Source organism: Mus musculus, chromosome 8, assembly GCF_000001635.26.
Source record: "Mus musculus strain C57BL/6J chromosome 8, GRCm38.p6 C57BL/6J".
In the NCBI taxonomy this organism is placed as follows: Eukaryota; Metazoa; Chordata; class Mammalia; order Rodentia; family Muridae; genus Mus; species Mus musculus.
The window spans coordinates 111,643,443-111,671,359 of record NC_000074.6 but is presented as its reverse complement, the minus strand read 5'-3'; the positions used below and the strand labels follow the sequence as shown (position 1 = coordinate 111,671,359).

At 45.1% G+C, this 27,917-nt stretch overlaps 1 protein-coding gene across 7 annotated transcripts; it reads right to left on the bottom strand.

Moving 5' to 3' along the window:
• Positions 1-251: 251 nt before the first annotated feature.
• Positions 252-27,917, bottom strand: Zfp1 (zinc finger protein 1). 7 transcript variants are annotated; one of them, XM_030243420.1, is made up of 5 exons: positions 27,748-27,820; positions 17,945-18,001; positions 12,919-12,974; positions 5,156-5,240; positions 252-1,869 (listed from the first exon to the last, which is right to left on the bottom strand). In XM_030243420.1, exons 3-5 carry the CDS (start codon positions 12,931-12,933, stop codon positions 800-802), a joined length of 1,170 nt encoding a protein of 389 aa, XP_030099280.1. In that variant the 5' UTR covers positions 12,934-12,974; positions 17,945-18,001; positions 27,748-27,820; the 3' UTR covers positions 252-799. The 7 variants fall into 7 exon arrangements, 5 of the variants coding, with proteins under 5 accessions (XP_030099280.1, XP_030099278.1, NP_001345922.1 ...); XM_030243418.1 differs by having other exon boundaries at positions 5,156-5,282; positions 27,748-27,819; NR_156445.1 differs by lacking the exon at positions 17,945-18,001 and adding an exon at positions 3,522-3,628 and having other exon boundaries at positions 349-1,869; positions 5,156-5,282; positions 27,748-27,917.

The window sequence follows — 27,917 nt, the reverse complement described above, 5'->3', positions numbered from 1 at the left end:
CTGGATGGGAAAGGTACTGAGGCACACATGACGTTGAGTTTGGAAACCGTTTGCTGTGATGCAATTATCATAGGTGAGAATTTTAGATTTCCAGTAGCAATTTAACTTACATAAACAGATTTAAAACAATTTGTGTTTTGTGGCATATCCTTACATAAAAATTTCTAAGGTACTGTCTATATATGCTTCATAATTCCTCTTAGAATATTCAAGTCATTCAAGATTTTTAAAAATTCACGGAGGACTGCAGATATAGATCAGTGGTTTTAAAAAAAGAAAGCATCTTGTCTGGCACAGATAAGACCCCAGATTTGATCCCCAGAAGCACAAAAAGCCAAAAACACTCATGGAAACAGAGCTGGGTATGTCTATTTACAATTGATCTGGATATACACATACTGAGATACATACATATATTTGGATATGTACTCTTTAGCTGGATATTATAACTTTCAGTATAATCTTTTTTTAAAAAATTATTTATTTTATATGAGTACACTGTCTCTCTCTTCAGACACCAGAAGGTGGCATAGGATCCCATTACAGATGGTTGTGAGCCACCATGTGGTTGCTGGGAACTGAACTCAGGACCTCCGGAAGTGCTCTTAACCGCCGAGCCATCTCTCCAGCCCTCAGTATAATATTCTTAGGTATCCTTTTTTTTTTTTTAATTTTTTGAGATTGATTACATCTCAATAGAATTTCCCAAGTTCCTTCAGCATCTTCATGAGGGCTTCCCCCTTCACTGAAGAATTCTGGCCTGACAGGTTTTCTGCAGCAGCCTGCCTGAGCCTCAGGACTATGCCATGTGAACCCTCTGGTGGACGCTGAGGCGAGACTTCCTGCTGAAGGCTTTCCCACACTCCGCACACTCGTAGGGTTTCTCTCCCGTGTGGATTCTCAGGTGCAGCCTCAGCGTTGACCTCTGGCTGAAGGTCTTGCCACACTCGGTGCACTCGTAGGGCTTCTCCCCAGTGTGAGTCCTCCTGTGGATGATGAGCTGCGAGTTCTGGATGAAGGACTTCCCGCACTCGCTGCACTCGTAGCGTTTCTCCCCCGTGTGAATCTTCTGATGTATGATGAGGTTTGATTTCTTAAAGAAGGTTTTTGCGCATTCGTTACACTCGTAGGGCCGCTCTCCTGTGTGAATCCTCTGGTGTGTGGTGAGTTCAAACTTCTGAGCGAATGTCTTCCCACACTCGCTGCATCCATATGGCTTCTTCTCCATGTGCGCTCTCTGGTGAACGATGAGGTTTGACTGGTGGGTAAAGGCCTTCCCACACTCGGGACATTCAAAGGGCTTCTCTCCGGTGTGAATTCTCTGATGTTTGATGAGGTTGGCCTTATGGGAGAAGGTTTTCTGGCACACATCACACTCATAGGGCTTCTCGCCCGTGTGGATCCGCTTGTGGCTAACGAGCAGCGACTTGAAGGAGAAGGTCTTGTCACAGTAGTTACAGACAAAAGGCTGAACCAAGCTCTTAATTTTCCGATGTTTAAAGATGGCATCCTTATGGCTGAGAGCCCTTCCGTTTCCATTATATTCTGAGTATTCCAGTCCAGCGTGGGGTTTCTCTTGCTTCAGGTACAGAAGTGGTTCCCCAAATCCACCACACCCGTCTCCTTTCTTTCTTACACAGTTTCTACTGCTAAGTAAGTCTGAATTGTACTTCAAAGTTTTTTCATATAAATCATATTTATAGGGAACTTGTCTTAATGAAACAAAGTCTGTGTTCAGAGTTAATGTCTTTCCAAAACGACTGCCTCTTTCTTCAGTTGGTGGTTGGTTCTTGATGGTTGTAAGTGACCCCACCTGCCTCTGCAGGTCTCTGGGGTCCCTCTCCACCTGGCCATCAGCCTTCCACACTTCTAGGACAAAGCACAGTGAAAGGTTCTTAAGCTCTCTGTTGGAGTGGAAAATCCCCACAAGTGTGCCCACCACAAAATCCCTACTGCGAGCCGTCTTCATCGCTTAAGCTCTGCTGTGTGTGTTTCCCGAGGACAAAATGACCTTAAAGTGGGCAGAAAAAAGCTGGGTAGTGGTGGTGCACACCTTTAATCCCAGGACTCAGGAGGCAGAGGCAGGCGGATCTCTCTGAGTTCAAGGCCAGCTTGGTCTTCACATCAAGTTCCAAAACAGTCAGGGCTTCATAGTGAAACCCTGTCTGGAAAAAACTAACCAATGAAACTAAAAACTGGGCAACAAACACCCCCCTCCCAAAATAAAAAAACCCAAACAAAGGTGAAAGCTTCCAGCTCATGCCTGTAATCCTAACTAACACTCAGGACGCCTGAGTTTAAACCCAGTCTGGACTACACACAGAGATCCTGTCTCTTCATCCCTGTGGTCACAATCAAAAATAAACTTAAGTGTAAGATGACATAAGAAAACTAGCGGGCTGGTGAGATGGCTCAGTGGGTAAGAGCACCCGACTGCTCTTCCGAAGGTCCAGAGTTCAAATCCCAGCAACCACATGGTGGCTCACAACCATCGGTAACGAGATCTGACTCCCTCTTCTGGAGTGTCTGAAGACAGCTACAGTGTATTTACATAAATAAATAAATCTTTAAAAAAAAAAAAAAAAGAAAGAAAACTAGCAGTTTCAGGGATGAAGATTTCCCAGTACTCTCAAGGACAACAAACAGCTAGCCTAGAAACCAAGAAACACTGTAGGCAACACTGAGTGACCAGGAAACACTGTAGGCAACACTGAGTGACCAGGAAACACTGTAGGCAACACTGAGTGACCAGAAAACACTGTAGGCGACACTGAGTGACCAGGCCTGGGGAACAGAGGATAGAGACTGACGCTTCATCCTATCTAACAGTGACCCTGGTGTCAGTCTTCTCTGTGCACCTCCATTATTCTTCCCCCTTTGAGACTGGGTTTCAGTATGCAGACCAGACTGGCCTAAAATTCCCAGCTATACTCTTTATTACAGACATTTGTTTTAACTACTGGCCCCCAATTAACTTTTTTTTCAATATATGTGGGTGTTTCGTTTGTATATATGTATGGCTGTGCACCGTGTGTGTGCCTAAAACTCACAGAGGCTAGGAAGAAGGTCCCAGATTCCCAGGAACTGAAGTTGCAGGTGGCTGTGAACCACGATATGGGTGCTGGAAACTGAACCCAGGTCCTCTAGAAGAGCAGCAAGTAAGTACTCTTTTTTCTTTTTCTTCCAGATTCTCTATAGCTTCGGCTGTCCTGGAACTCACTCTGTAGACCATGGAAGCCTCAACTTCACAGAGATCTGCCAGCTCTGAGATTAAAGGCATACGCCACCACTTCCCAGCATATAGGATAGCATACGCCACCACTTCCCAGCTGCAGTAAGTACACTTAACCACGGAGCTACCTCTCCAGTTCTGACTTTTAAATCTTTTTGATTCAGGGTCTGCTAAGGAATCAATCCAGTCTAGGACTTCGTGTATGCTAGGCAAGCATTCTACCAACTGAACCACACCTCTTACATCAAAATAACTTAAAACAATAACGGTTAGGCATTACGGTCCACACCTGTAATCTCAGCACAACTTTAATCCAGGCACATGGATCTCTACAAGTTTGAGGCTAGCACGGTCTACACAGTGAATCCAGGCCAGTCAGGGATACACAGCCAGACTCTGTCTCCAAAAAGAAACAAAACATGGGGAGAGAGGAGAGATCAGAAGACTCTACAGAGTCAGGTGTCTCTCTGACTTTTCCATGGGTTCTAGGGTTCAACTCAAGTCATGATGTTTTTTATGGCAAGGGCCCTTTATCCATTGTGCCATCTCACTAGCCCCCAAATAACTCAAAACCTTTCCTTTTCTCATGTGGTGTTCAAGTCTCTGGAGACACCTCTCAAGTAGATAGCAAGATCTCTGAGTTAGCTAGGCAGGGTGGCACACACCTTTAATTCCAGGACTTGGGAAAGAGACACAGGCAGATCTCTCTGAGTTTGAGGCTAGCCTGGTCTACACAGTGAGTTCCAGGACAGCCAACACTATGTAGAGAGACTGTCTCACATACCAACAATAAAGATCCCCGAGTTCACTGTATTGAAAATGGAAAGTCTGGGTCCTTATGACACAATCATATGCTGGGTTTACAGCTTTTCTTACATCAAGGCTGCTGAGCATGGTTGCGTTTTCATCTTTCTACTGTGGCCCTACTTTACCTGAGCAGATTTAAGAGTTTGTGCTCTGCCTTGGTCTAGACCTTTAAAAGCCCTGATGTATACTAGCTACTCCTTAGGATCCTGCTGCTGTCTAAAACCATCTCATTTTTGTATTGAAAAATCTGTGCCCATTCCCACGGGTTAAATACAAGGTCATCATTCTGGTAAATTGAGAACATAACTAAAACTCCCAGTACTAATGTGTCAGGCAAGCACTGATAAATCTGGAGAGAGGAGTATTTGGAAGTGTGCCAGGGATCAAAACTACAAGCCATCCTGAGCTCTTAGTCATCTCTAAAGGTTTTTGGAATTGAAAAATAGTTCCAGGGCTGGAGAGATGGCTCAGAGGTTAAGAGCACTGACTGCTCTTCCAGAGGCTCTGAGTTCTATTCCCAGCAACCACATGGTGGCTCACAACCATCTGTAATGAGATCCTACGCATTCTGGTGTGTCCAAAGACAGTGACAGTGTACATACATACATACAAATAAATCTTTAAAAAAAAAGAAAGAAAGAAAGATAGTTCCAAAGGAGGCTGGAAACGTAGCTCTGTTAGCAAAGTGCTTAGCTACCATACCTAAAATGCCCTGGGCTCCATCCCAGCACCACATAAAACCAGGATAGCAGTGCATGTCTGTGATTGCTTGAGAGTCCAACTGGGAGGATCAGGAACCCTACACTCGGCTTACATACAGAGTTCAAAGCTAGGCTGGGCTAGATGAATCCTTCCACAGTGTGCATCTTTTGCCCAGCACTGGGGCAGGAGGGTTAGAGGCTAATGATCTCTGAGTTCAAGACCAGCTAGGGCCACATAATTGAGATCCTGCCTTAAAAACAAACAAAATCCTGTAAACCTCAAATGTACTCAAACTGTTCAAAGCCTCAGATATCACATCTGCCATTTTCCTTCTGTAGCTCCCTTGGAGAATTCTGAATTGACCATTCTAACTACACTGTCTACAACTCCTATCATCCCCAAAGCTGTCCTTACCCACTGAAAGTAAGTTGCTGTAGTTCTCCAGCATTACATCCATGTACAGAATCCTCTGCGAGGGGTCCAGTTGCTCCCACTCCTCCTGGGTGAAGTCCACAGTTACATCAGTGAATGAAACGGATCCCTGAAATGACACAGTTCCTTCTAGAGTGGTTAGCTTTGGGAGATGGAAAGGGCACAGGGAAAGTTACTCTGGCCATGTTCACAGTCCCAACTGTGCTACTTGTCCGGTGTTTGTCACGGCTCTCAACAGTGAGGACATTACTCAGGACAGGTGTGGTAGTACACACCTTGAACCCCAGCACTTGGGAGGTAAAGGCAGGGGGATCTAGCTGAGTTTGAGGCCAGCCTGGTCTACATAACACATTTCAATCTAGTCAGGGATCAAAAATAAAAGCTAGAAAGAGACAAATCCACACTGATGCAGAGGCCTACATCAAATGACAAAGGAAAATGTTGTGGTGACCCCAAACCATAGTTTTTTTGTTGCTACGGCACAACTGTAATTTTGCTACTGTTATAAAATCTAAGTACCTGGTATGTGACCCACAAAAGGGTTTGAGACCCATAGGTTGAGAACCACTGCCATAAAATGACCCAGTCTTTAAAAAAAAAGGAAAAAGCAGCAATAAAACAATAATTCAAAAAAGGAGAGCCGAGGGAAGTGTCCAGAGTTTGCAAAACAGCAGCTACTCTAGTGACACCAGGCTGGTCTAGTATGGTTGGGAGGAATTTGAAAGCAGGCATTTTAAGGCCTAGCATCAAGATCTTCGATGCCACTGTACCAGATTTTAACTCAGCCTATGTGCAGATGCTTTTTTTTTGGGGGGGGGGGTTTCAAGACAAAGCTTCTCTGTATAGTCCTGGCTGATCCTGGAACTCACTCTGTAGACCAGGCTGTCCTCGAACTAAGAAATCCGTCTGCCTCTGCCTCTCGAGTGCTGGGATTAAAGGCGTGCGCCACCACGACCGGCTCTATGTGCGGATTCTTACATGTACTTGCTCTGGTCTGTCCTGGACATGTGCTAACTAAGGACATTTCTCTCCTCCTTCTACACCAAGATGCCTTGGATCAGGTAAGGATACTCCATCCATCTAACAGATCTGCCTGCTTTTAACCAACTCCCGAGAGCTGGCAGTCAAGTGGTAGAGCCAGAAGCAGAAGATAGAGAGCATCTGCCTCATCAAACAGTGCTGTCAAACACTGAGCACTGGATGCACACTCTGACCCGGCCTGACACACCAGCAGCATTGAGCCCTGTACTTCCTATCCTGACCTTGCCAGTGACTTTCTCAGTGAGGGTTCTGTGAGCTTTCGGGAAAGCTACAACTAGACTATGAGCCACAGCTTAGGTAAGTATTGCTGTCTGCCAGTAAGACTATCCCTTATACTGCCACCAGCTAATGCAATCTGAACACAAAGGGCCAATGAGACAGTTACCTGGGTAAAAGGGCTTACTGTCAAGCCTGAAGACTGAGTTCCTTACCATGTGGTGGAGAAAACTGACCCTTGAAAGTTGTCCTCCGACCTCCAGGAGTACACTATGACACACATCCCCTAAGCCCCCAACCATGTGCACAAAACTTTTAAAATGTAACTTAAGAAAACCCAACTCCCCAAGAAGGGCTCAACTGAGCTGGCATCGCAGGGAGCTGGCAGCCGCTTCTTAACCCAGGTATGCACAAGCGCTCACACTGCAGACCGTTTCTTTTCTGGGTTTGGGGTGGGGGTACTAGAGATCAAGCCCGAGGCCTCAAGGATGCAAGGCAAGTACACTATTAGCAGAGTATATCCCTCCCTAGTACTTTACTGTGTACACTGTTATTACACAAGGCATAAGGAAAGAGGGCTGGCAGCTTGACTCGGTGGTAAGCCAGTCATCAATGCTGACGACCTGGGTTCAATCCCTGGAACTCACATGATGGAAGAACCAACTCCTGAAAGTCAAGGCTCAGATGCCGTAGCACACACAAAACGGGTTTTAAGACCGTCTCCTTATGTAGCACTATCTGGAGCTGAATTTACAGAGGCTACCTGCCTCTGCTTCCTGAGCTGCTGGGCTAAGGGTGTGGACACCATGCCCCTTACAACATTAATGAGAATGAGAGAGTTTTATGCTCTAATAAATCCAAAAGATGTCATTTGCTCTGCTGGTGCACACCTATAATCCCAGAACTTGAGAAGCTGAGGTAGTACCATGATTTCAAGGCAAGCCCCAACTACACAGTTTCCATGTCAACACCAGCTATACAGCAGGATTCTCTCCCCCTCACCTCCACAATACTACTAAACAAAACAAACCCAGCCAGGTGGTGGTGCACATCTTTAATCCCAGCACAAGAGAGGCAGAGGTAGGAGGATCTTGAGTTCGCAGCCAGCCTGGTCTATGAGAGTAGAGAATTCCATGATAGCCAGGGCTACATAGAGAAACCCTGTCTAGAAACAAACATACAAACAAACCCAAAAAACAAAACCAAAGTTAACCCCCTGAGTAATCAAAAAACAACCAAAAAAACCCCCAAAATACAGTACAGACTAAGAACATCTTTGAAAAACACTTATCTGACAGAGCTGAGAGATGGCTCAGTGGTTAAGAGCACTGGCTACTCTTTCACAGGACCCCAGCTGGATTCTCAGAACCCACTTGGCAACTGACCACTGTAACCCCAGTCCCAGGGAATCAGATACCCTCTTCTGGGCTCCAATACACCAGGACACATGGCAATGCAATATTCTGAGAATATCTTACATTCTAAGAGACTGGAACTTCACAGCTAATATATTTTAAGGTCCCTTAAAATTTAAGACTGTCAATGTTACTGTACCCTCGAACTTTAGCCTGCCTTTAAGAGAACAATGTGATAACAAACATTAGATGCCTTGGGTGTACTAAGTCATCAACTTTTACAACCTGAGCTAATGCACAGCTCTAATCTTATGTATTTTAAATGCCCCGACCCAGGGCAATGCATGTGTACCATCTGCCGAAAGCAGCAAATACTCCCTAAAACCCACCATAATGTTAAATAATCATAATCTCTAGTTAATGTGTTATCTGTCAGCTGGAGTCAGCTCAATTCAGGGACTGAATCCCTTGTAAAACTTAGATTTCAGTAAAGTTCCCCACTGCCATGTAGTGCTTTCTGGGCTGCCCAATAGAGACAGAGCAAACCCTTTGCTAGGGACAGACCACTCCCACACATAAGACACATATTGCACATACAGACTCTACACACACACAGGGACAGGCAGGCCGAGAGAACCCCACCTGCACTCACTCTGGCGACATAACTCCAAGGGGACGTGCTTTTTTTTAGTGTGATATCAACGCATTATTGGTAACTCAGTTAATCACGAATGTCCTTCACTAATCCCATAAGATGCAAAATGGCAAGAGGGGCACCAGCACATTTGATAAGCTTTGTTGTTGCCCCTTTCCTTGCGCCAGGCCTTAGGGTTGGGGATGTTGCTGCTCAGTTGGATGAATTGAATGCAAGTTGACCAGGCCTGAGTCTAATCAGGCCCCCAAGCAGAAGCAGCAGGTGGCAGCACTGAGTCACCAAAGACAAGATGACTGTAGTTATAATGGGAAGCACAGGCAAAGCAATGTCCATATAGGTCTAATCTGTGGTGAATTTTATAATGGCATAACTCTCATGGACCTTTGGTGCTGGTTAATCAACCATGGTACTTCTGGCATGAAATGGTAAGAAGCCTACTGCATTCTTTTTTCTTTTTTCTTTTTTTAAAGCAGCTGTACAAATGGAAAATCTCTTAACAAATAAAAGAAAGGCTACACTGGATCATGGCAAAAGGGGATCTCTGCCTGTGAACTGATTCCCATACTTGAGCCAGTTTGCAGACCCAGAAGTCCATGGATGAAGGATCTTAATAAAATGCCTAAAAATGTTACTCTTAGCCTTTCTCCAGTCGTTCCCCAGAGGGACCTATGGCCTTTTACAAGGGGAACTGTACAGTGGGGGAAAGGAAGCAATCAGATTATCTGGGTCTATTGGTGGATACTGATTCTTGCTGATTGCGGGAACCCCAAAAACATTGTTGTCCTCCAATTAAAGTTAGAGCTTATGGAGGTCAGATGATTCATGGAGTTTTGGTTGAAGTCCAACTGGGTCCCCAAACTCATCCTCTGGTTATTTCCCCAGTCCCAGAATGTATAACTGGGGTGCATATACTTAGAAGTTGGCAGAATTCTCACACTGGTTCCCTGACCTGTGGAATGAGAGCTATTACTGTTGGAAAGGCTAACTGGAAGCCTTTAGAGTTGCCTCGGTCAGGGAAAATAGTAAATCAAAAACAGTAGCACATCCTGAAGGAATTGCAGAAATGTGTGCCGCCATTAAGGACTTGAAGGATGCAGGCAGGGGTGGTGTCCCTGAGCAGATTAACACATCTCCTAGCACACGGTTTGCAATTATTGGTCTATTAAATGCCCCTTTTCCTAGTACCTGTCCATAAGATCACCAAAAACAATTTCTTTTCAGCTGAATTTCCAGCACCCGAGTCAGAGGTTTCTCTGTACAGCCTGACTGTCCTGCAATTTGCTCTGGAAACCAGGCTGGCCTCAAACTCACACCCAGCTGCCTCCAAAGCACGGAGATTAGATGTGCCACCATGCCTGCCTGAAGCTTTCAATTGGATCTTGATCATCAATTTCACAAAATATCGGTTCACCATATTGAGGACATGCTGATTAGACAGAGTGAACAGAAGGTAGCAACCACTTCAGACTTGTTGGTAATACATACATACATCAGAGATGGAAAATAAACTATAATCCAAGGGCCTTCTACCTCAGTGAAATTCTTGTTTGTTTGTTTGTTTTTGAGACAAGATTTCTCTGTGTAGCCCTGGCTGTCCTGGAACTCACTCTGTAGACCAGGCTGGCCTCAAACTAAGAAATCCACCTGCCTCTGCCTCCCAAGTGCTGGGATTAAAGGCGTGCGCTCAGTGAAATTCTTGAGAGTCTAGGGGTGCGAGGCCAGCAGAGACATCGGTTCTAAGGTTAGGGATGCATTACGCAGCGGCCCCTCCCACCACCAAGAGGCAGCACAGGGCTTAGAGGGTCTATTTGGATCCTGTAGACAGCACACTCCTCACTTGGGTGATTATTCCCACTCATGTATCGGGTGACTCAGAAAGCTGCGAGCTTTGTGTGGGGCCTGGAACACAAGGCTCTTCAACAGTTCCAGGCTGCCCTACCACTTGGACCATATGACCCAGCAGACCTGATGGTATATGAGTTGTCAGTGGCAGACAGGGATGCTGTCTGGAGCCTCTGGCAGGCCCCTGTAGGTGAATCACAGGAGAAACATTTGGGATTTTGGAGCAAGGCTCTACCTACCATTATCTGCAGACAACTATTCTTTTGAGAGACAGCTGTTGGTCTGCAATTGGCCTTAGTGAAAACTGAACATCTGACAAAGGGATACCAAGTTACCATGCGCCCTGAGCTGCTGTCTATCATGAGCTGGGTGTTATCTGCCCCACTGTGCCATAGTAGGGCAGGCACAGCAGCAATCCACTATCAAATGGAAGTGGTCTACACACGATCAGGCCTGAGCAGGTCCTGAAGGCACAAACAAGGTACATGAAGTTCTCCAAATGTCTATGGTTTCTACTCTCATTACAATACTATCTACTGCCAGGCATGCGCCTATAGTCTCATGTCATGTGCCCTGTGATTGGTTTGAAGAGAAGACTAGGGCCTGGTTTACTGATGGATCTGCACCTTATGCAGGCACCACCCAGAAGTGGACAGCTGCAGCATTACGACCCCCTCTGGGACAACCCTGAAAGACACCAGTGAAGGCAAATTGTCACAGTAGGCACAACGTCAGGCAGTACATGCCATCATAGATTTTGTTTGGGAAGAAAAATGGCCATGTTCACTGATTCATGGGCTGTATCCAATAGATTGGCTGGATGGTCAGGGACTTGGAAAGAGCATGGTTGAAGAGATGGTGAGAAAAAAACACTGGGAAAGAAGAATGTGGACTGACCTCTCCAAATGGGTAAAGGGTGTGAAGATTTTTGTGTTCTATGTAAATGCCCATCAAAAGGTGACTTCAGCAGAGGAGGCATTCAGTAACCAAGCAGATAGGATGACCTGTGCTGTGGACAGTCAGCCTCTTTCCCCAGCCAACCCTGTCATTCCCCTAAGGGCACATGAACAAAGTGGCTATGGTGCATACCTCACCACGGACTTCACTCATCAAGGCTGACCTGGCTACAGCTGCTGCTGAGCACAGCCAACAGCAGAGACCAATATACGGAGCCCAAGATATGGTACAATTACCTGGGGTGACCAGCCAGTGACCTGGTGACAGACTGATTACACTGAACCACTTCCTCTGTGAAAAGGACAATGCTTTGAATTGATACTTATTCTGGTTATAGATGTACCCTTTCCTGCACATAAGGCTTTTGTCAAAACCACCATCTGTGGAGAATGCCTTATCCACCATCGTGGTATTCCACACAGTATTGTTTCTAAGGAACTCACTTCACAGCCAAAGAAGCATGACAATGGGCCCATGACTTGGAATCTACTGGTCTTACCATGTTCCCCACCATCCTGAAGCAGCTGGCCTGATAGAAAGATGGAATGGCCTTTGGAGACACAGTTATAGTGCCAATTAGGTAGCAGCAGCATGGAGGGCTAGGGCAGGGCTCTCCTAAAGAGAGTGTATGCTTTGAATCAGTGTCTGATTCTGTCTTTGAATCAGTGTCCAATATATGCTAGGTTTTTTCCCAAAGCCAAGATCCATAGGTCCAGGAATCAAGGAGTGGAAAATGGAATAGTTCCACTTACTGTCACCCCAGTGACCCACTAGGAATTTTTTTGCTTCCTGTTCCTATGACCTTAAGTTCTGCTGGTGTAGAAGTTTTGGTTCCAGTTGGGGGAAGTTCTCTAGCAATGAGACACAACAAACATCTCACTCGACTGAAGCGCAGACTTCCTCCTTAAGGCTTCTGATGCCCCGAAGCCAGCAGACTATGAAAGAAGAGTTAAGAGAGGTGACTTATCCAGATTACCAAGAGGAAATTGTATTGCTCCTCCTCAGTGGAGGTAAGAAAGATTTTATCTGGAGTGTAGGAGGTCCTTTAGAGCCTCTCTTGTTGCTACCATGTCCTGTGATGAAAGTCCGTGGGAAACTACCCCAACCTAAGGCAGGCAGGATGACAGAGGGACATTCCCCTCAGGAATGGAAGCATGAGTCACTCCTCCAGGAAGAGAGCCGCGGCCTGCTGGCTGAGAGTGGAGGAAAACAGTGCTAAATACCAGCTAAGGCCTCCATGACCAGCTACAGAAGAGATTTTGATTGACTTGAGTGTTTCTGCCATATCTTGTTAAGAATGTGTTTTTGTTTCCTTCCTTATTTTCTTTATTATATAATGTAACAGCAATGATCAGTGATTATCTAAGGTACAGATACTAAAACAATGTCCCTCAAGAGCCTCTGCCGCCCCTTAAAACATGAGGTCCTCCCCGGAATGTCAAGGGCAGATGGGGTTCTCACTGACCATGGAGTTAAGACTCTAGAAAGCTTCAGCAATCCTCCTGTCTCTGCCCTTCATAGCACTGGTGTGGGGCAAACCCCACTATGATCCACATTAAGGTACAGGAAGGGCTTTCTAGCCCTGATCTAACTCATTATGCTTTCTGGTTCATTTTCTATAAATATAACATTCCAAGAGTGAAATGAAACACCAAATGAGTACTATGCAGACAACTCACCTGGGACCCCATCATTTTCTGGGTTGGGGTGAAGGCACAGAAGCACAAAGGCACAGCTGGAAGAAAAGAAAAGGAACCTTGTTATTATGGATCTGACCTGCTTGATACCCGAATGGTCTGCTCAGACTACTACCCCCTCTTCAGAAAAAGCATGCTGGCAATACCTGCTTTCAACCAAACATGATGAGACACACACACAAAAAGGCAGGAATAAGACATCCCATCTGCCAGGTGGCAGTGGTACATGCTGAGGAGGCCGAGGCAGGCAGATCTTTGTGAGTTTGATTGAGGCCAGCCTGGTCTACAGAGTGAGTTCCAGGACAGCCAGGGCTACACAGAGAAACCCTGTCAAAAAACAAACAAACAAAAAACCCAGCCTATCATCAAGAGAAAAAGACAGAACCCAGAACCCCAATTCCTAAGGCTGCTATCAGCAAATTAAAGCAACTAAGAGCCCCACACTAGTCTTTAATGGCAAATATGAATGAATAAGGAACTTCGGCAAAGATGGAAATTACAAGGAAAAAAAAAAGGATGAATGCTAAGGGCTTGGAGTACAGCTGTCAAGGTCTGGCAATGAGGTGACCCCTGAAAGGCTCAGGAATCAAAGGCTTAGCCCCCAGGTCCTTCCCTCACCCCTGCCTCACATTCAGTCACTGATTGAATCAGGAGAGCTCCCCCTTCATTCATAGATTAATCCCCAATGGACTTTTATGGTAGCCTTAGTGGAAAATAGGAGGTGGGACATAGAGGAAGCAGGTTGCCAAGGCATGACCCAGGAGATAAAAGCAATCTCCAGCCCTTCCTGTCTTCCTGCTTCCTGATTGCCAAGAAGTGAGAGGAGATAGGCAGTCTGTAACACACTGTGATGTTCAACTATGTCCCACTGTGATGTTCAGTGTCACCTTAGATTTAAAAACATGGGATCAAGGGGCCGTTTACTGAAACCAGGAGCCACACAATACATCCTCTTTTGACCTGTTTCTCTCAGGCATTTACCACTGCAACAAAACACTAACTGAAACAAAGAATTCTTAGCATGCTTGACTGGATCCTTAAAACAGCTCCCAGCAAGGAATTAAGTAACAATGAGAATATCTAAGAAAGAGCAACTAAAGCAATTAAGAGAGAGTTGCTGTATACACTAACCTGCTCCTCTTATTTACTTTTTGAGGTAGGATCTCATCATCTAGCCTAGGCTAACCTCAATTTTGTGATCCTCCTGCCTCAGGCTACCAAGTGCTAGGGTGGCAGGAATGGATACAATCAATACCTGGTGCTATGAGTTTTCAGTTAATGACCTTAGCTCATTCCCACCCTAACCTTGAGTGCATTTAACTCAAGGCAAGCCCCATGAGGACAGAAGCAATGAGGTGAGAGCAGAAACCAATCTCAAACAGGAAACACGTTGGAATGCAATGGAGCCAAAGCTGCTCCGAAGAAAAATCAGTCACACCAAAAAAACTAACCAAACTGGCCAAGAAAAAGGGAAAGCAGCTGGGTGTGGTGGTGGTGGTGGGGTAGTACTTGACGGGCTATGGCAGGATCACAAGTTCCAGGCCAGCCTGGCTATGTGGCAAGACCTTGCCCAACCAAACAAAATTCTAAAATGAAGCAAGGAAGACACAAATTACCAATATCTAGAATGATCCAGGACACATTATTATAGTTGCTTGTCTTAGTCAGGGTTTCTATTCCCCACAAAACATCATGACCACGAAGCAAGTTGGGGAGGAAAGGACTTATTTGGCTTACACTTCCATACTGCTGTTCATCACCAAAGGAAGTCAGGACTGGAACTCAAGCAGGGGAGAAAGCAGGAGCTGATGCAGTGGCCATGGAGTGATGTTCTTTACTGGTTTGCCTCACCTGGCTTGCTCAGCTTGCTCTCTTATAGAACCCAAAACTACCAGCCCAGAGATGGTCCCACACACAAGGGGCCCTCCCCCCTTGATCACTAATTGAGAAAATGCCCCACAGCCCGATCTCATGGAGGCATTTCCTCACAACTGAAGCTCCTTTCTCTGTGGTAACTCCAGCCTGTGTCAAGTTGACACAAAACCAGCCAGTACATTGCTGCAGGTGTTATTTTCTACCCCCTTTGGGAACTAGAGAGGTGCCGTAAGAACATCCACTGCTCTTCCAGTGGACCAGAATTCAATTCCCAGCATCCACATGGTAGATCACAACTGTCTGTAACTCCAGTTCCAGAAGAGCCCTCAGGCACCAGGCAGTGATGCTCAGACATACACGCAGACAAAACACCTATCACATAAACTTTTTTAAAATGATAAAAAAATGGAGGGGTGAAGAAACTCAAGGATTAAGAGCATTTCCTGCTCCTCCAGAGGACTGAAGTTCAGTGCCTATCACCCACACCAGGCATTCACAACCACCATAATACCAGCTTCAGGGGACATGATGCCCTCTTCTGGCCTCTGCAGGCACCAGCGCACATGGAGCATACATACAAGACAAACTAATACATAGATGAAAACAACAAAAATTAGTATTAAATAAAGGACATGGGCTTCCCAACCATAGGCCACACCAGCTCTGAAGGAAGACAACTCCCTCCTGGACCAGAAGTCACACACCCCGCCAGAATTCCTGCCCCTGACTCGGGCAAGAGACCAAGCCAGCCACCAGAAGTTCCAGTCCTCAACGTGGGCAGAGACTCCCTGTTCAATCACAGGTCACACAGGGCAGAAGACCACAGAGGTGACAGAATCCAAAAAACTCCAACACAGCTGAAGCACAAGAAAAAGATCTTAAAACCAACGTTATGAAGATGACAGCGGCCTTAGAGTGGCAATGAGTTAACCCAGTACAGAAAGCCAGGGAAACAAGCAGGTACCAAGTGCTCAAGACCTGAAAACACAAAGGGAGGAACTCTGGAGACAGAAAGTCTAGGTAAGTGAACATGAACTACAGATGCAAGCATCACCAATAGAATAAGAGACAGAAGATCTCAGGCACTAAAGACACAATAGGAGAAACAGATACATCCTAAAACAAAACATCCAGGAAACCTAGGACACTATAAAAAGACCAAGCCTAAGAATAATAGGAATAGAGGAAAGAGAAGAAAACCCAGCGTAAAGGCCCAGAAAATATTTTCAACAAAATCATAGCAAATTTTGCTAACCTAAGGAGATGCCTCCTATAAAGATACAAGAAGCATACAGAACACGAAATAGATGGACCAGAAAAGGAAGTCTGCTCGCCACATAATAATCAAAACGCTAAACATACAGACAAAAAAAGCACATTAAGAGCCACAAGGGGAAAAGAACAAGTAACATATAAAGGCAGACCTATGAGAATTACACCCACTTCTCCTCAATACAGACGCTAAATGCCAGAAGGGCCTGGACAGATGTCCTGCAGACTCTAAAGGACCAGTTGCTAGCCCAAGCTACTACACCCAACAAAACTTTCAACTACCATAATGGAGAAAACATTTCATGATAAAGTCAAATTTAAACAACACCTATCTACAAATCCAACCCTACATGGGACAGGAGAAAGAAAACTCCAACCCAAGGAACTTAACTATATCCATGATAATCTACACTAGCAAAAGCAAAAGAAGGAAAGCACACACATCTACTACCACCCCCACTAACAAAGTAACAGAAATTAACAATCATTGGTCAGTGATATCTCCCAATTCCCCCCAAAAAGCCATAGACTAACAGAAAAAACAGGATCCCTCCTGCTGCTGCATACAAGAAACACACTTCAAAAACTTCAAAATCAAGCATAGACCTCAGAGTAAAGAGTTGGAAAAGACTTCCCTAACAAATGAACCCAAGAAGTAAGCTGGTGTAGCCATTCTAACATCTAACGAAATAGAATTCCACCCAAAACTAATCAAAAAGACAGGGAAGGACACTACATACTCAAAGCAAAAATCCACCAAAATGGCATGCCAATTCTTAACATTTATGCCCCAAACACAAAGGTGGAGGTGAGCAGGCCTCTGCTGGGAAAGGCACATGAGTGTAATGCAGGCTGCTCTCCACACGGCAAGGACCTGTGGGGATATGCATGCAGTATCTTGTGGTCTTTCCTGAGGGAACGCTTAGTTCACCTTTGCCTTGTGTTTGCATTCCTGGCTTTGCTAGTGCAAGTCTTTACCTTTACTCTGTCTATGACAGATGCTTGCCCAGAATCAGAAAAAGGAAGCTTGGACTGTGGTTCATTCTTGTTTGTCGCTGAGCATCATGGGAGTGGAACAGATCACTACTCCTCTGATTGTTAATGATGGTGATGTGGTTGAGTCAACACAAGGCCCTGGTCTGGGTACATCAGCTAAAGTTCAGATGTTTTCTTCTGATGAGAACTTAGTTCTGACAGCAATCTGCCCACCAATTTGTCCAAATAACAACTAGATGATTATTAAAAGGTGAGAAGGGAGCATTGGTTCCAAGACTTAACAGGAGTGTTCAGAGGCGAGCCAAGCAAGGACCAGGAACTGATTCAGGTTACTAATCTGCCGAAAGCTTTGAGCATTAGAAGAATTCTATCTCCTGATTAGGATATGAGGAGATGCTTGGTGCCAATAATTAAATCAGAATTTCCTGGGTATGTAGTTTATCATCTCTCTAGACTGTAACCAAAATTAATACCGACCACGGTCACTTGGCTAGTACCACTGAGCTGGGTTAGATAGTAACTGCTTGCTGAAGCATGTTTCTCCTTTCTTGGTACAGTTTATGGGTTAGAAGGAAACCATGGAGACTAAGGAGAAGGAGGAAGGGGAAAGTCCAGTGTGCACATTATTGTTATACAGAGGAAGTTCTTCAAAGAGACTGTACATGAGAAAATGGATGTAAATAAATAAAGGTGGCCTGAGGTGTCTCAGTGCCAGGGTGTGTGAGCTGCACTTGTTGGTTCAAGTCTTCTTTCCCCCATTCCACACATCCTCCTTCAGGTTCTGAGCCCCACTGTGCTGGACCATGATACAGTGGTATCCACATTTGTAAAAGAAACAATAGTAAAGCTTAAATCACACACTGACCGTCACACACTCAGTGGAAGGCTTCAATACCCCATTTTCACCAAAGGACAGGTCATCCTGACAAAAACCAAACAGAGAAACCCTGGAGTTAACAGATGCTATAAACCTAGTAAACCTGACAGATACCTACAGATGCTATACAGATGCTATACAGATGCTATACCAAGATGCTATACAGATGCTATAACAGATGCTATAAACCTAGTAAACCTGACAGATATCTACGGGAACATTTCATCCAAACACAAAAATATACCTTCTTAACACCTCGTGGAGCTTTTGGAGAACAAAACTGATCACATACTCTGTCACAAAGCAAGTCTCAACAGATACAAGAAAATGAAAATAACTGACTGCATCCTATCAGACCACCATAGATTAAAGTTGGCCTTCAACAATAACAGAAACAATAGAAAATCTACAAACTCGGGGCTGGAGAGATGGCTCAACGGTTAAGAGCACTGACTGCTCTTCCAAAGGTCCTGAGTTAAAATCCCAGCAACCACATGGTAGCTCACAACCATCTGTAATGAGATCTGATGCCCTCTGCCAGGGTGTCTGAAGACAGCTACAGTGTGCTTACATATAATAAATAAATAAATAAATAAATCTTTAAAAAAAAAAAAGAAAATCTACAAACTCGTGGAAACTGAACAACCCTCTACTGAACAACTATTGGGTCAAGGCAGAAACAAAGAAAGAAATTAAAGACTTCCTAGAACTCAATGAAAATGATTGCACAACATATCCAATCTTATGGGACACAATGAAACCAGTGCTAAGAGATAAGTTCATAACATAAGTGCCTTCATAAAGAAATTAGTGATATGCTGGAGTTAGTAATAGACAGCAGGAAATAATTAAACTGAGATCTGAAATCAATAAAATAGAAACAAAGAAAATACAAAGAATCAATGACAAAGAGTTGGCTGGTTCTTTGAGAATATCAAAAAGAGGGGCAAACCCTTATCCAAACTAATTAAAAGGAATAGTGAGATTATCCAAATTAACAAAATCAGAAATGAAAAGGTAGACATAACAACTGACACTGAGGAAATCCAAAGAATCATTAAGTCATACTTTAAAAACCTATACCCACAAAGTTGGAAAATATTTAAGAAATAAATAATTTTCTTGCAAAGTTAAACCAAGATCAGATAAACAACTTAAATAGACCCATCACTCCTAAGTAAATAGAAGCAGTCATTAAAAAGTCTCCCCACCCAAAGAAGCCCAGGGCTAGGTTTTAGCAAATTCTACCAGACTTTTTTTTTTTTTTTTTCTTCGAGACAGGGTTTCTCTGTGTAGCCCTGGCTGTCCTGGAACTCATTTTGTAGACCAGGCTGGCCTGCACCACCATGCCTCGCCCCTTTGCTCTTTTAAGAGTTAGAAATACTCCCTAAAAGCCAGGCGGTGGTGGCGCACGCCTTTGATCCCAGCACTTGGGAGGCAGAGGCAGGCGGATTTCTGAGTTCGAGGCCAGCCTGGTCTACAAAGTGAGTTCCAGGACAGCCAGGACTACACAGAGAAACCCTGTCTCAGAAAACCAAAAAAAAAAAAAAGAAAAAGAAAAAGAAAAAGAAATACTCCCTAGATGAAGGAGTGACTCCTTATGTAATTATGTGAAGAAGACCTCCTAAAATGTGCCCTAGACTGAAGTCCACATTAGTTGCAGAAATATCTAACCAACACTTACTCTAGTCTGTCCATGTCCTACAAAAGACCCAGGACAATGTGTTTTCCCAGTTGAGAGCTGTGTACGCCCTTGCCCACTGTCCTGCATGGTGTCCAGTTTGGTGATCTGGTCAGGGCTAAATGGCTTCAAGTGGACTCTCTGACTCCCTACTTGAAGGGTCCTAACAAGTTGCTATCACCCCACCCGATCACACCAATGACTGTCAAGGTTGATGGACTTTACTCCTGGATTCGCCAGCCCCGCCCCGCCCCACCATCCTCACCCCAGGGCGGCGCTGGAGGAAAAAGACCCTGGAAGACCCACTGATGGGACTACTTACTCTGCGAGACCCGCTAAAGACTAGCCAAATTTTGATTCTTAGCTGTTGGGTTTTCAAATCCCTGTCTAGCCTAAACTACTGTCAGCTTAAGGTTTATGACTGAGAAGTACTGAACACTCAGACAGGCTCCATTATAACCAGGGTGCTACGCGTGCCCTAATGAGTCCTTCTAGCTTTTAAGACAGATCTCTGCATATTATGGGCTGGATTAGGAAACTATAGGGCCAGTCCCAGTGCCTCACTATCCTGGGCCTCAGGAGTTAGAACTACTTGGTATGGTTGTAGAGATTTGGAGTTTGAAAGGTCTCTATAGGGATCATCTTTTTATGTATGTCCTGTGTGAATCAAACTGAGTGAGCAAAATGGTATCACTGTAAAAACTGGGGTGTGAGGCTTGGTCTCCCATATGTCTGTTAACAACCAGAGAACTAGACAGACTCTTCAGCTGAAGTAACCCTACAGAACAGAAGATTAGCGTTGCTGCTCTATAGAAATGGGGACTTTGCAGGCTTTGGGAGAGGCTTATTGTTTCTATGTTAATCACTCTGGAGCCACAAAGGATGCTTTAGCCAAGGTCAAACAAAATCTACTGTAGAGAGAACAAGAAAGACAATGAATGGTCCTAGAATTGGTTTCAAAACATGTTTAATTGGTCTCCCAGGCCAGGCAGTGGTGGCGCACACCTTTGATTCCAGCACTTGGGAGGCAGAGGCAGGCCAATTTTTGAGATCGAGGCCAGCCTGGTCTACAAAGTGAGTTCCAGGACATCCAGGGCTACACAGAGAAACTCTGTCTCAAAAAAACAAAAACAAAAACAAAACAAAACAAAACAAAACAAAAAAAGGTCTCCCAGCCTAAACTCCCTATTTATGACCCTATCTGGTCCTCTGACTTGTCTGTCTTTACTCCTCCTCACAGGGCATATAATCAATGCCCTTATTAACCTCATTCAAGAATGAATAGGATCTATTAAACTGACGCTCATAAGAATACAATATAACCCTTTGTATACAGAAGGTGATCAATGGTTTGATCTACTTACATAAAAATGGGGTGTGGGCGATGAAAGATGAAGCTTGGCATGAGTGTTGCCATCTTAAGCCAGACACCCATTTGCTAGGGCTTGAATATCATTTAAGGTCAAGCCAAGGGCTCAGATGTGTTCTGTTTCTTTTTTTCCCCCAATTCCTTCCATGTTCCAACCATAGAAACCATGACTCACTTCTTACTCCGTTCCCAGAAACCTATTATTAAGAACCTGCTATGGTTCCTTTCCTGTAATATTAGATGATCCACCTGATTATGATTTTGATCTGTCTTACACATGCTGAGCATGAGTTCTGAGCTTAAAACCTGCTCAACCAGAACAGTAGGGGTCTTAACTCCCAGCAGAATGGCACACTATGTTCTGGTTACAGCATAGGGTTTTCTAACCCAAAGTTCCAAATATCAGCTCCTGAGTCCATGCTGCATCCCTGGATGGTCAGTTTGTTGCTCAAATCAATAAAGTTGCTCTGGCTAAGAAAACTTGGTGTCTTGGGGGCTGGAGAGATGGATCTGCTCTGCCAGAAGCCTGAGTTTAATTCCCAGCAACCACCTGGTGGCTCACAAGCATCATGGGATTTGATGCCCTCTTCTAGTGTGTTTCTGAAGACAGTTTCAGTGTACTCATAAATAAAAAACAAATCATTAAAAATGGGCATGCCTTTAATCCTAGCACTTGGGAGGCAGAGGCAGGTGGATTTCTGAGTTCGAGGCCAGCCTGGTCTTGAGTACCAGGACAGCCAGGGCTACACAGAGAAACCCTGTCTCGAAAAGAAAAAGCCAGGCAGTGGTGTTAAATGCTTATAAAAGGTACTTGTTAGTGAGGGGGCCTGGAGGCCACCATGGGCTTTGATAAGCTGATAGGTGTCACAGGTAGCCATATGACCCTCTGCCATAGGTAGGAGAAATTACTTTGGGCAAATGGGAACCAGTTTCACAAGTTCCTAAGAAATATTGACTTTTATTTAACTTCCAGAAATCCTCCCATTGAGCAGGTTGAGCTCATTTTTTGACTATTTGGACAATCTTTTGGAGTTTGAAGAATTGGAGTTTCCTTTGATCCTGACAACCTTCACGGCTTCCCACAATGGCCACTCTGGTTGGCCTCAGCAGCCTTCTACAAACTTGCATGAGCCTCCCGGAACCCTATACTCTTGCATCTATTACCTTTACCACAATGTCAAAACTTGCCTCCAGCTGGAGAAGTAGCTTGGTCCCCTTGGGCCATACTTGAGTCAGCCTGCCTGCCTTCCAAGCTTATCTGGAGGAAACACCTCCCCAGGTGGTGGTTTTCAAACAAAGGACTCCTTCAGTGGCATCCTTAATTTAGGGTCTCTCCTTTTAGGTGATCTGTGCCTTGGGACAAACAGGAACTTCTCTTAGGGCGGGACTTAGCCCCTAGAGCACTTTTCCTATTGTCTCAATGCAGAGCAGGTCTCCTTTAAATGATGCTAGTCTCTAACAATTGTAGCTCTTTTCTATGCATCTGCCTTGCAGCCTACAACTTTAAACTCCCTCCCTTTCCCACCAAACCACACAGTGTTGCCCCTTCCTCCCTCCTTCCCTCCCCCTCTCTCTCCCTCTCTTTGCTGCCCAGCTGTCTCACAGTACACTAGGATAAGAAGAGTGAGCAGTATCCTTGATATAGTCTGCATGTCATCTGGAAGACATTGTTGGAAATTGAGCCCATGTCTCTGCAAGAGCAGCCAGTATCTTAATCACTAATCCCCGTTTTCTGCCCCCATCCTGTCTTCAGATGTGCTCCACACAAGTTAGTCCATTACTGTTGAATTCAGCCTCATTCAAGTTCTCAGGACAGAAAGCAGCTCAGTTCTCAGGCAGAACTGGCTATAAATGGCCTCTAGCCCCATTTCAGAGAAGTCCCTGCCTCCCTCAGAAACCTCAGTACCCTTCACTATCAGTGTTTCTCAAGGATTTGTTTTTACTTTTGCATATGTGTGTGTGTTTATGAGTGTACGCCATCTATGTGTGGGGGCCTGAAGAGGCCAGAAGAGAGTGTTGGACTCCCCAGAGCTGGGGCCATAGGTGGTTGTGAGTCACCCAACATGGTTGCTAGAAACTGAACTGTATCCTCAGCAAAAGCAGGAAACACTCTGAATTGCTGAGCCATCTCTCCAGCTCCTTACATTTCTCTTGGTGTTATGGTCTTAACTCCCACCAGAATGGCCCACTACGGTCTGGTTACAGCATAGGGTTTTCTAACCCAAAGTTCCAAATTCTTCCACATCCCTCCAGAAACCATCTCCAAAGACCTCAGAACCACCTGGTCCAGTTTGTCTTGCTTAAGGGTGAAGATCAAAGCTTAAGCCTGACAGCCCCCCAAAGATAAAGGCACACCGCTGGCTAAGCAACAGAAGATTAACACAGCATTACACCTAGCTATGACACTCCTGACCTCACCCTAAAAACCTGCCAATCTTAAATTATGCTACCTTTCTCCCCGCTTGGGACAGAAAAGGCAGAGCCGGGCGTGGTGGCGCACGCCTTTAATCCCAGCACTTGGGAAGCAGAGGCAGGCAGATTTCTGAGTTCGAGGCCAGCCTGGTCTACAAAGTGAGTTCCAGGACAGCCAGGACTACACAGAGAAACCCTGTCTCAAAAAACCAAAAAACCAAAAAAAAAAAAAAAAAAAAAAAAGAAAAGAAAAGAAAAGAAAAGAAAGAAAAGGCAGAATGTGGAAGGGGGAGCCGAGAAGACCATGGCACAGGGAATGCCATGCGACCACTGACCTCTCGGCCCCTGGAGCACGTCTATCTCTCCTGCCCTAATGGACTTCTGCAACTTGAGCAAGTGTTTACCAAGTGTGGGTCTTTGCTGCTACACGCCCATGTATAGCCTTGGAAAGAAGGGTTACTAATGGCCAAAAGCTCCCCCATGAAACCAAGGGTCTGACATTATTGTGCCAGAAGCACTGATGCTATTACTCACTTGTAACATCACTAAAAACACCAGCAAGGGAAATAAATACCTGGGCAGAGACGGCCACCAAGTGGGCAACCTGGATAGCTGAGCTAGATAAGATCTCAAAAATATTGCCTGTCATGATAGACCAGGCTTTGAAGCAAGATCCCTACTTCCCACCATAACTCTGATCAAAACAAGCGGCTCTTAAAAGATAAAATACAAATGGCCAGTAGAAAAATGTTCAACCTCACATCATGGATACACAAATCAAAACTACACTGAGACTCCATTGCACCCTAGTGAGAATGGCAGTCATTAAAAACAAATAAATAAAACCAAGAAATATTGGCAAGAATGTAGACAGATGGATCTACCCCCTGCCAGTGGGAATGTACCAGTCCAGCTGTGGGAGTCAGTCTAGAGGTTTCTCCAGAGACTAATGATTCTTCTTCCACGTGATTCAGCTACACCAGTCCTAGATTCTTCACCTAAAGATCCCCATATCACAGACACCTGCACAGCAATAGTTTTCAGTTTGTTTGTTTTTTCAGCATTACTCAATACAGCTAAGGTATGGAACCAACACAGGCATGTAACACCAGAGGAATGGATAAAGAAACATGGCACACATAACGGCTTTTTTTTTTTTTTTTTTTTTTTTTTTTTTGGTTTTTCGAGATAGGGTTTCTCTGTGTAGCCCTGGCTGTCCTGGAATTCACTCTGTAGACCAGGCTGGCCTCGAACTCAGAAATCTGCCTGCCTCTGCCTCCCGAGTGCTGGGATTAAAGGCGGGTGCCTCCATGCCGGGCACATAACGGAATTCTTAATTCTTCATGTGCATGTGGAGGTCATGGAACTTTCAGGAGTAGGTCCTCCAGTTCTCTCCTCCTACTGTACGGATGGGTTCCAGGGCTCAAACTCAGAGTTTTTGTATTGGCTGGAAGAGTCCTTACCCACTGAGCCTTCTCACTAACTCCACAATGGATTTTTTTTCAGCTATAAAGAAGAATGAAGTAGGCCAGACAGCGGTGGCGCACTCCTTTAATCCCAGCACTTGGGAGGCAGAGGCAGGCGGATTTCTGAGTTCCAGGCCAGCCTAGTCTACAAAGTGAGTTCCAGGACAACCAGGAGTACACAGAGAAACCCCGTCTCAAAAAAACCAAAAAGAAAAAGAAAAAGAAAAAGAAGTTATGTCATTTGCAGGAAAAGGGATGCAACTGGTTATCGTCAATTAAACAAATTACTCTAAAAAAACCAAAAACATGCTTTCTGATTTGTGGTTCCTAGATTTATAGATGCCTAAAATCATGTATAGAAATGAAACTAGGAAGACAAAGGGACTAGCAGGGGCTAGCAGGGGCTAGCAGGGGAGGATTAGGCAGAGGCGACGGTATAATATGTATTACTGAGTCTGGCAGGGCTGCGTAAGGGGCGGCGTGACAGAGTTCCTGCCCAGGAGCATTACCTGGTTGTGGATACCATGTGCTGATGGTTGCGGTTGCCCTGAAGCTGATCTGCTGTCTTTATTTTACTTTCAATTTCTCTTTCTGGTGAATACGCCTCCCCCATTACTCAGAACTAATCACTTCTTAACAGATGAAACAGAAGCGGTTCACAGGAATGGGGGTGGTCATGGGGCTGCAGGGGACTAGGGACAAACAGGCCTTAAGGCCATGGAAAGATCTAGACAACATAACTACAAAGGCCAGAAAAACCTAGATGGTCCTTACTAAAAAGCACTCATTATGTGACTTATCTTTAAACTTGGAATTGTATGAGGAGATACGTGTACCCTGATCCAATGCCTGCTGCATTAGTTAGCCAGGGTGACCTTGGGGACATCAACGATAGAGAGTTAAAGTGGTCTCAAGAAAAAAAGGCATGGATAGGAAAAGAAGAAGTATTCTGGGGGCTGGAGAGATGGCTCAGTGGTTAAGAGCACTGACTGCTCTTCCGAAGGTCCTGAGTTCAAATCCCAGCAACCACATGGTGGCTCACAACCATCTGTAATGAAATCTGACTCCCTCATTAAGACAGCTACAGTGTACTTTCATATAATAAATAAATAAATCTTTTAAAAAAAAAGGAATCTGTAAAAAAACAAGCAAATGACAGGTGGGCTTATCTTATAGGAGGAAAACGTGTGTATGATGCAGAAACAGATAGTATTAGAAGGAGAGTGTAGTTTAACGGGAAAGTACAGCAGGCTAGTGAACTAACGTTTATGGAGAGATTGTCAATCTTGGACCTGAGGCTATGGAATTGTTAAGATATGGAAACAAAGATTAGAGAATTAAAAGATGATATGCATATAAAAAGTTAGTCCTTCATTCTCCTTGCTACTGGAGGGACTGGAGAGATCAATGCCTAGAGAGAGATCAGACAGAGCCACCTGCTTTACTTGCGAAAATGTTAAAACTTTGTAAAGATTTATTTAATATATGTAAGTACACTGTCACTGTCTTCAGACACACCAGAAGAAGGCATCAGATCCCACTACAGACGGTTGTGAGCCACCATGTGGTTGTTGGGATTTGAACTCAGGACCTTCAGAAGAGCAGTCAGTGCTTTTACCCCACTGAGCCATCTCTCCAGCCCAGTAAGAGATTTTTTTTTTTTTTTTTTTTTTTTTTTTTTTTTTTTTTTTTTTTTTTGGAGACAGTGTTTCTCTGTGTAGCCCTGGCTGTCCTGGAACTCACTTTGTAGAAATCCGCCTGCCTCTGCCTCCCAAGTGCTGGGATTAAAGGCGTGCGCCACCATGCCCGGCAAGAAATCATTTTAACCTCAGTAGTCTGTCACTTTTCTGTTCTTATAGCCACTTTAATGACTGTCTGCTGTGCCAGGAAACCGCAAAAGCTATGCCCAGCTGCCGTGAAGAACAGACTGTGTTCAAACAATAAGAAACCACAAGAACTGTGCCCTGCTGCCCGTGAAGAGAACACTGTGTTTAAGAGATAAGGAAATGTACTTTTGCTTAGCTTTCATTTCAAAGAAACGGGGGTTGGAGGTTCGGGATTACTGGAATTTATGTAACCATGGATTTTTTTTTTTAGAAAATGATTAACAGCGGTAAAAAGATTTAATGAATAAATCTTTAGTAAATAAAAGACTGGGTTCAGTTTCTGACAAGAGAACACATGAACTGACAGCTTGTATCCACTACTGACTCATATATTATTCAGTCAGCACCACTCCCACTCACCCCTTTCTCAGGACCATCCTCACCTCAAGCTGAGGCTGGACCTCGGCAACATACTTATATGAAAACTTTTACCCAAGCTAAACAGAAAAGTCAATATTAGAAAAAAAGAAAAGCCAATGTTAGGAAAAAAAAAAAGAAAAAGAAAAATCTGTTATACTGACGCTCAAACCGGAAGTAACGGGATAGACGTGATAATTCCGTGACAATATAACTGGAAACACCAGACACCAGGAACAAGGAGGTTCCAGGAGCCCGCAAAGCCACCGTGGGGGCGTGGCTAGCACCGTGAGCCCCGCCCCCACACCCTCGTGGAGGGTCAAGCGCGCGCCCGCCCGCCAGGCTTCCAGACTCGCCCCCGCGCGGCCTGAGCCCCGCGACGGCCAGCAGTGGCGCGTCTCCCCCCAAAGGGAGGCTGAGCCCGGGAGCTGCCCGTCCTCCTCCGACCCCACACACGCCGACCGCGAACAGCCCATAGGGACCGACTCTCAGAAGAGCTCGAGGCCCGACCCTACGCCCAGGGGTCGCCGCGGCCCGCAAGGCGTCGAAGTTGAGACTCCCACTCCGGCGCAGACGCGACCTTCCTCCCGGGCCCGCGCATCCCGGCCTTGCAGACATACCTGGAGGGGTCTAGCCTCCACTCGCGGTTCCGGGTCACGAGGCTCGCGGAGAAGGGGGCTCTTGTCACCCACTCGCGACTGCAGGTGGGGGAAGGGCGAGCGCTAGCGCTTTTGCGCAAGCGTGCACCTTGTGGAGCGAGCGGCCGTTCCCAGAGTCCTCGGAGCTGTGA

Coding starts and splice junctions, on each gene's coding strand:
- Zfp1 (NM_001037665.2), bottom strand. Junction 1,870..5,155: donor CAGCAACTTACTTTCAGTGG/GTAAGGACAGCT, acceptor GCTTTGTCCTAG/AAGTGTGGAAGGCTGATGGC.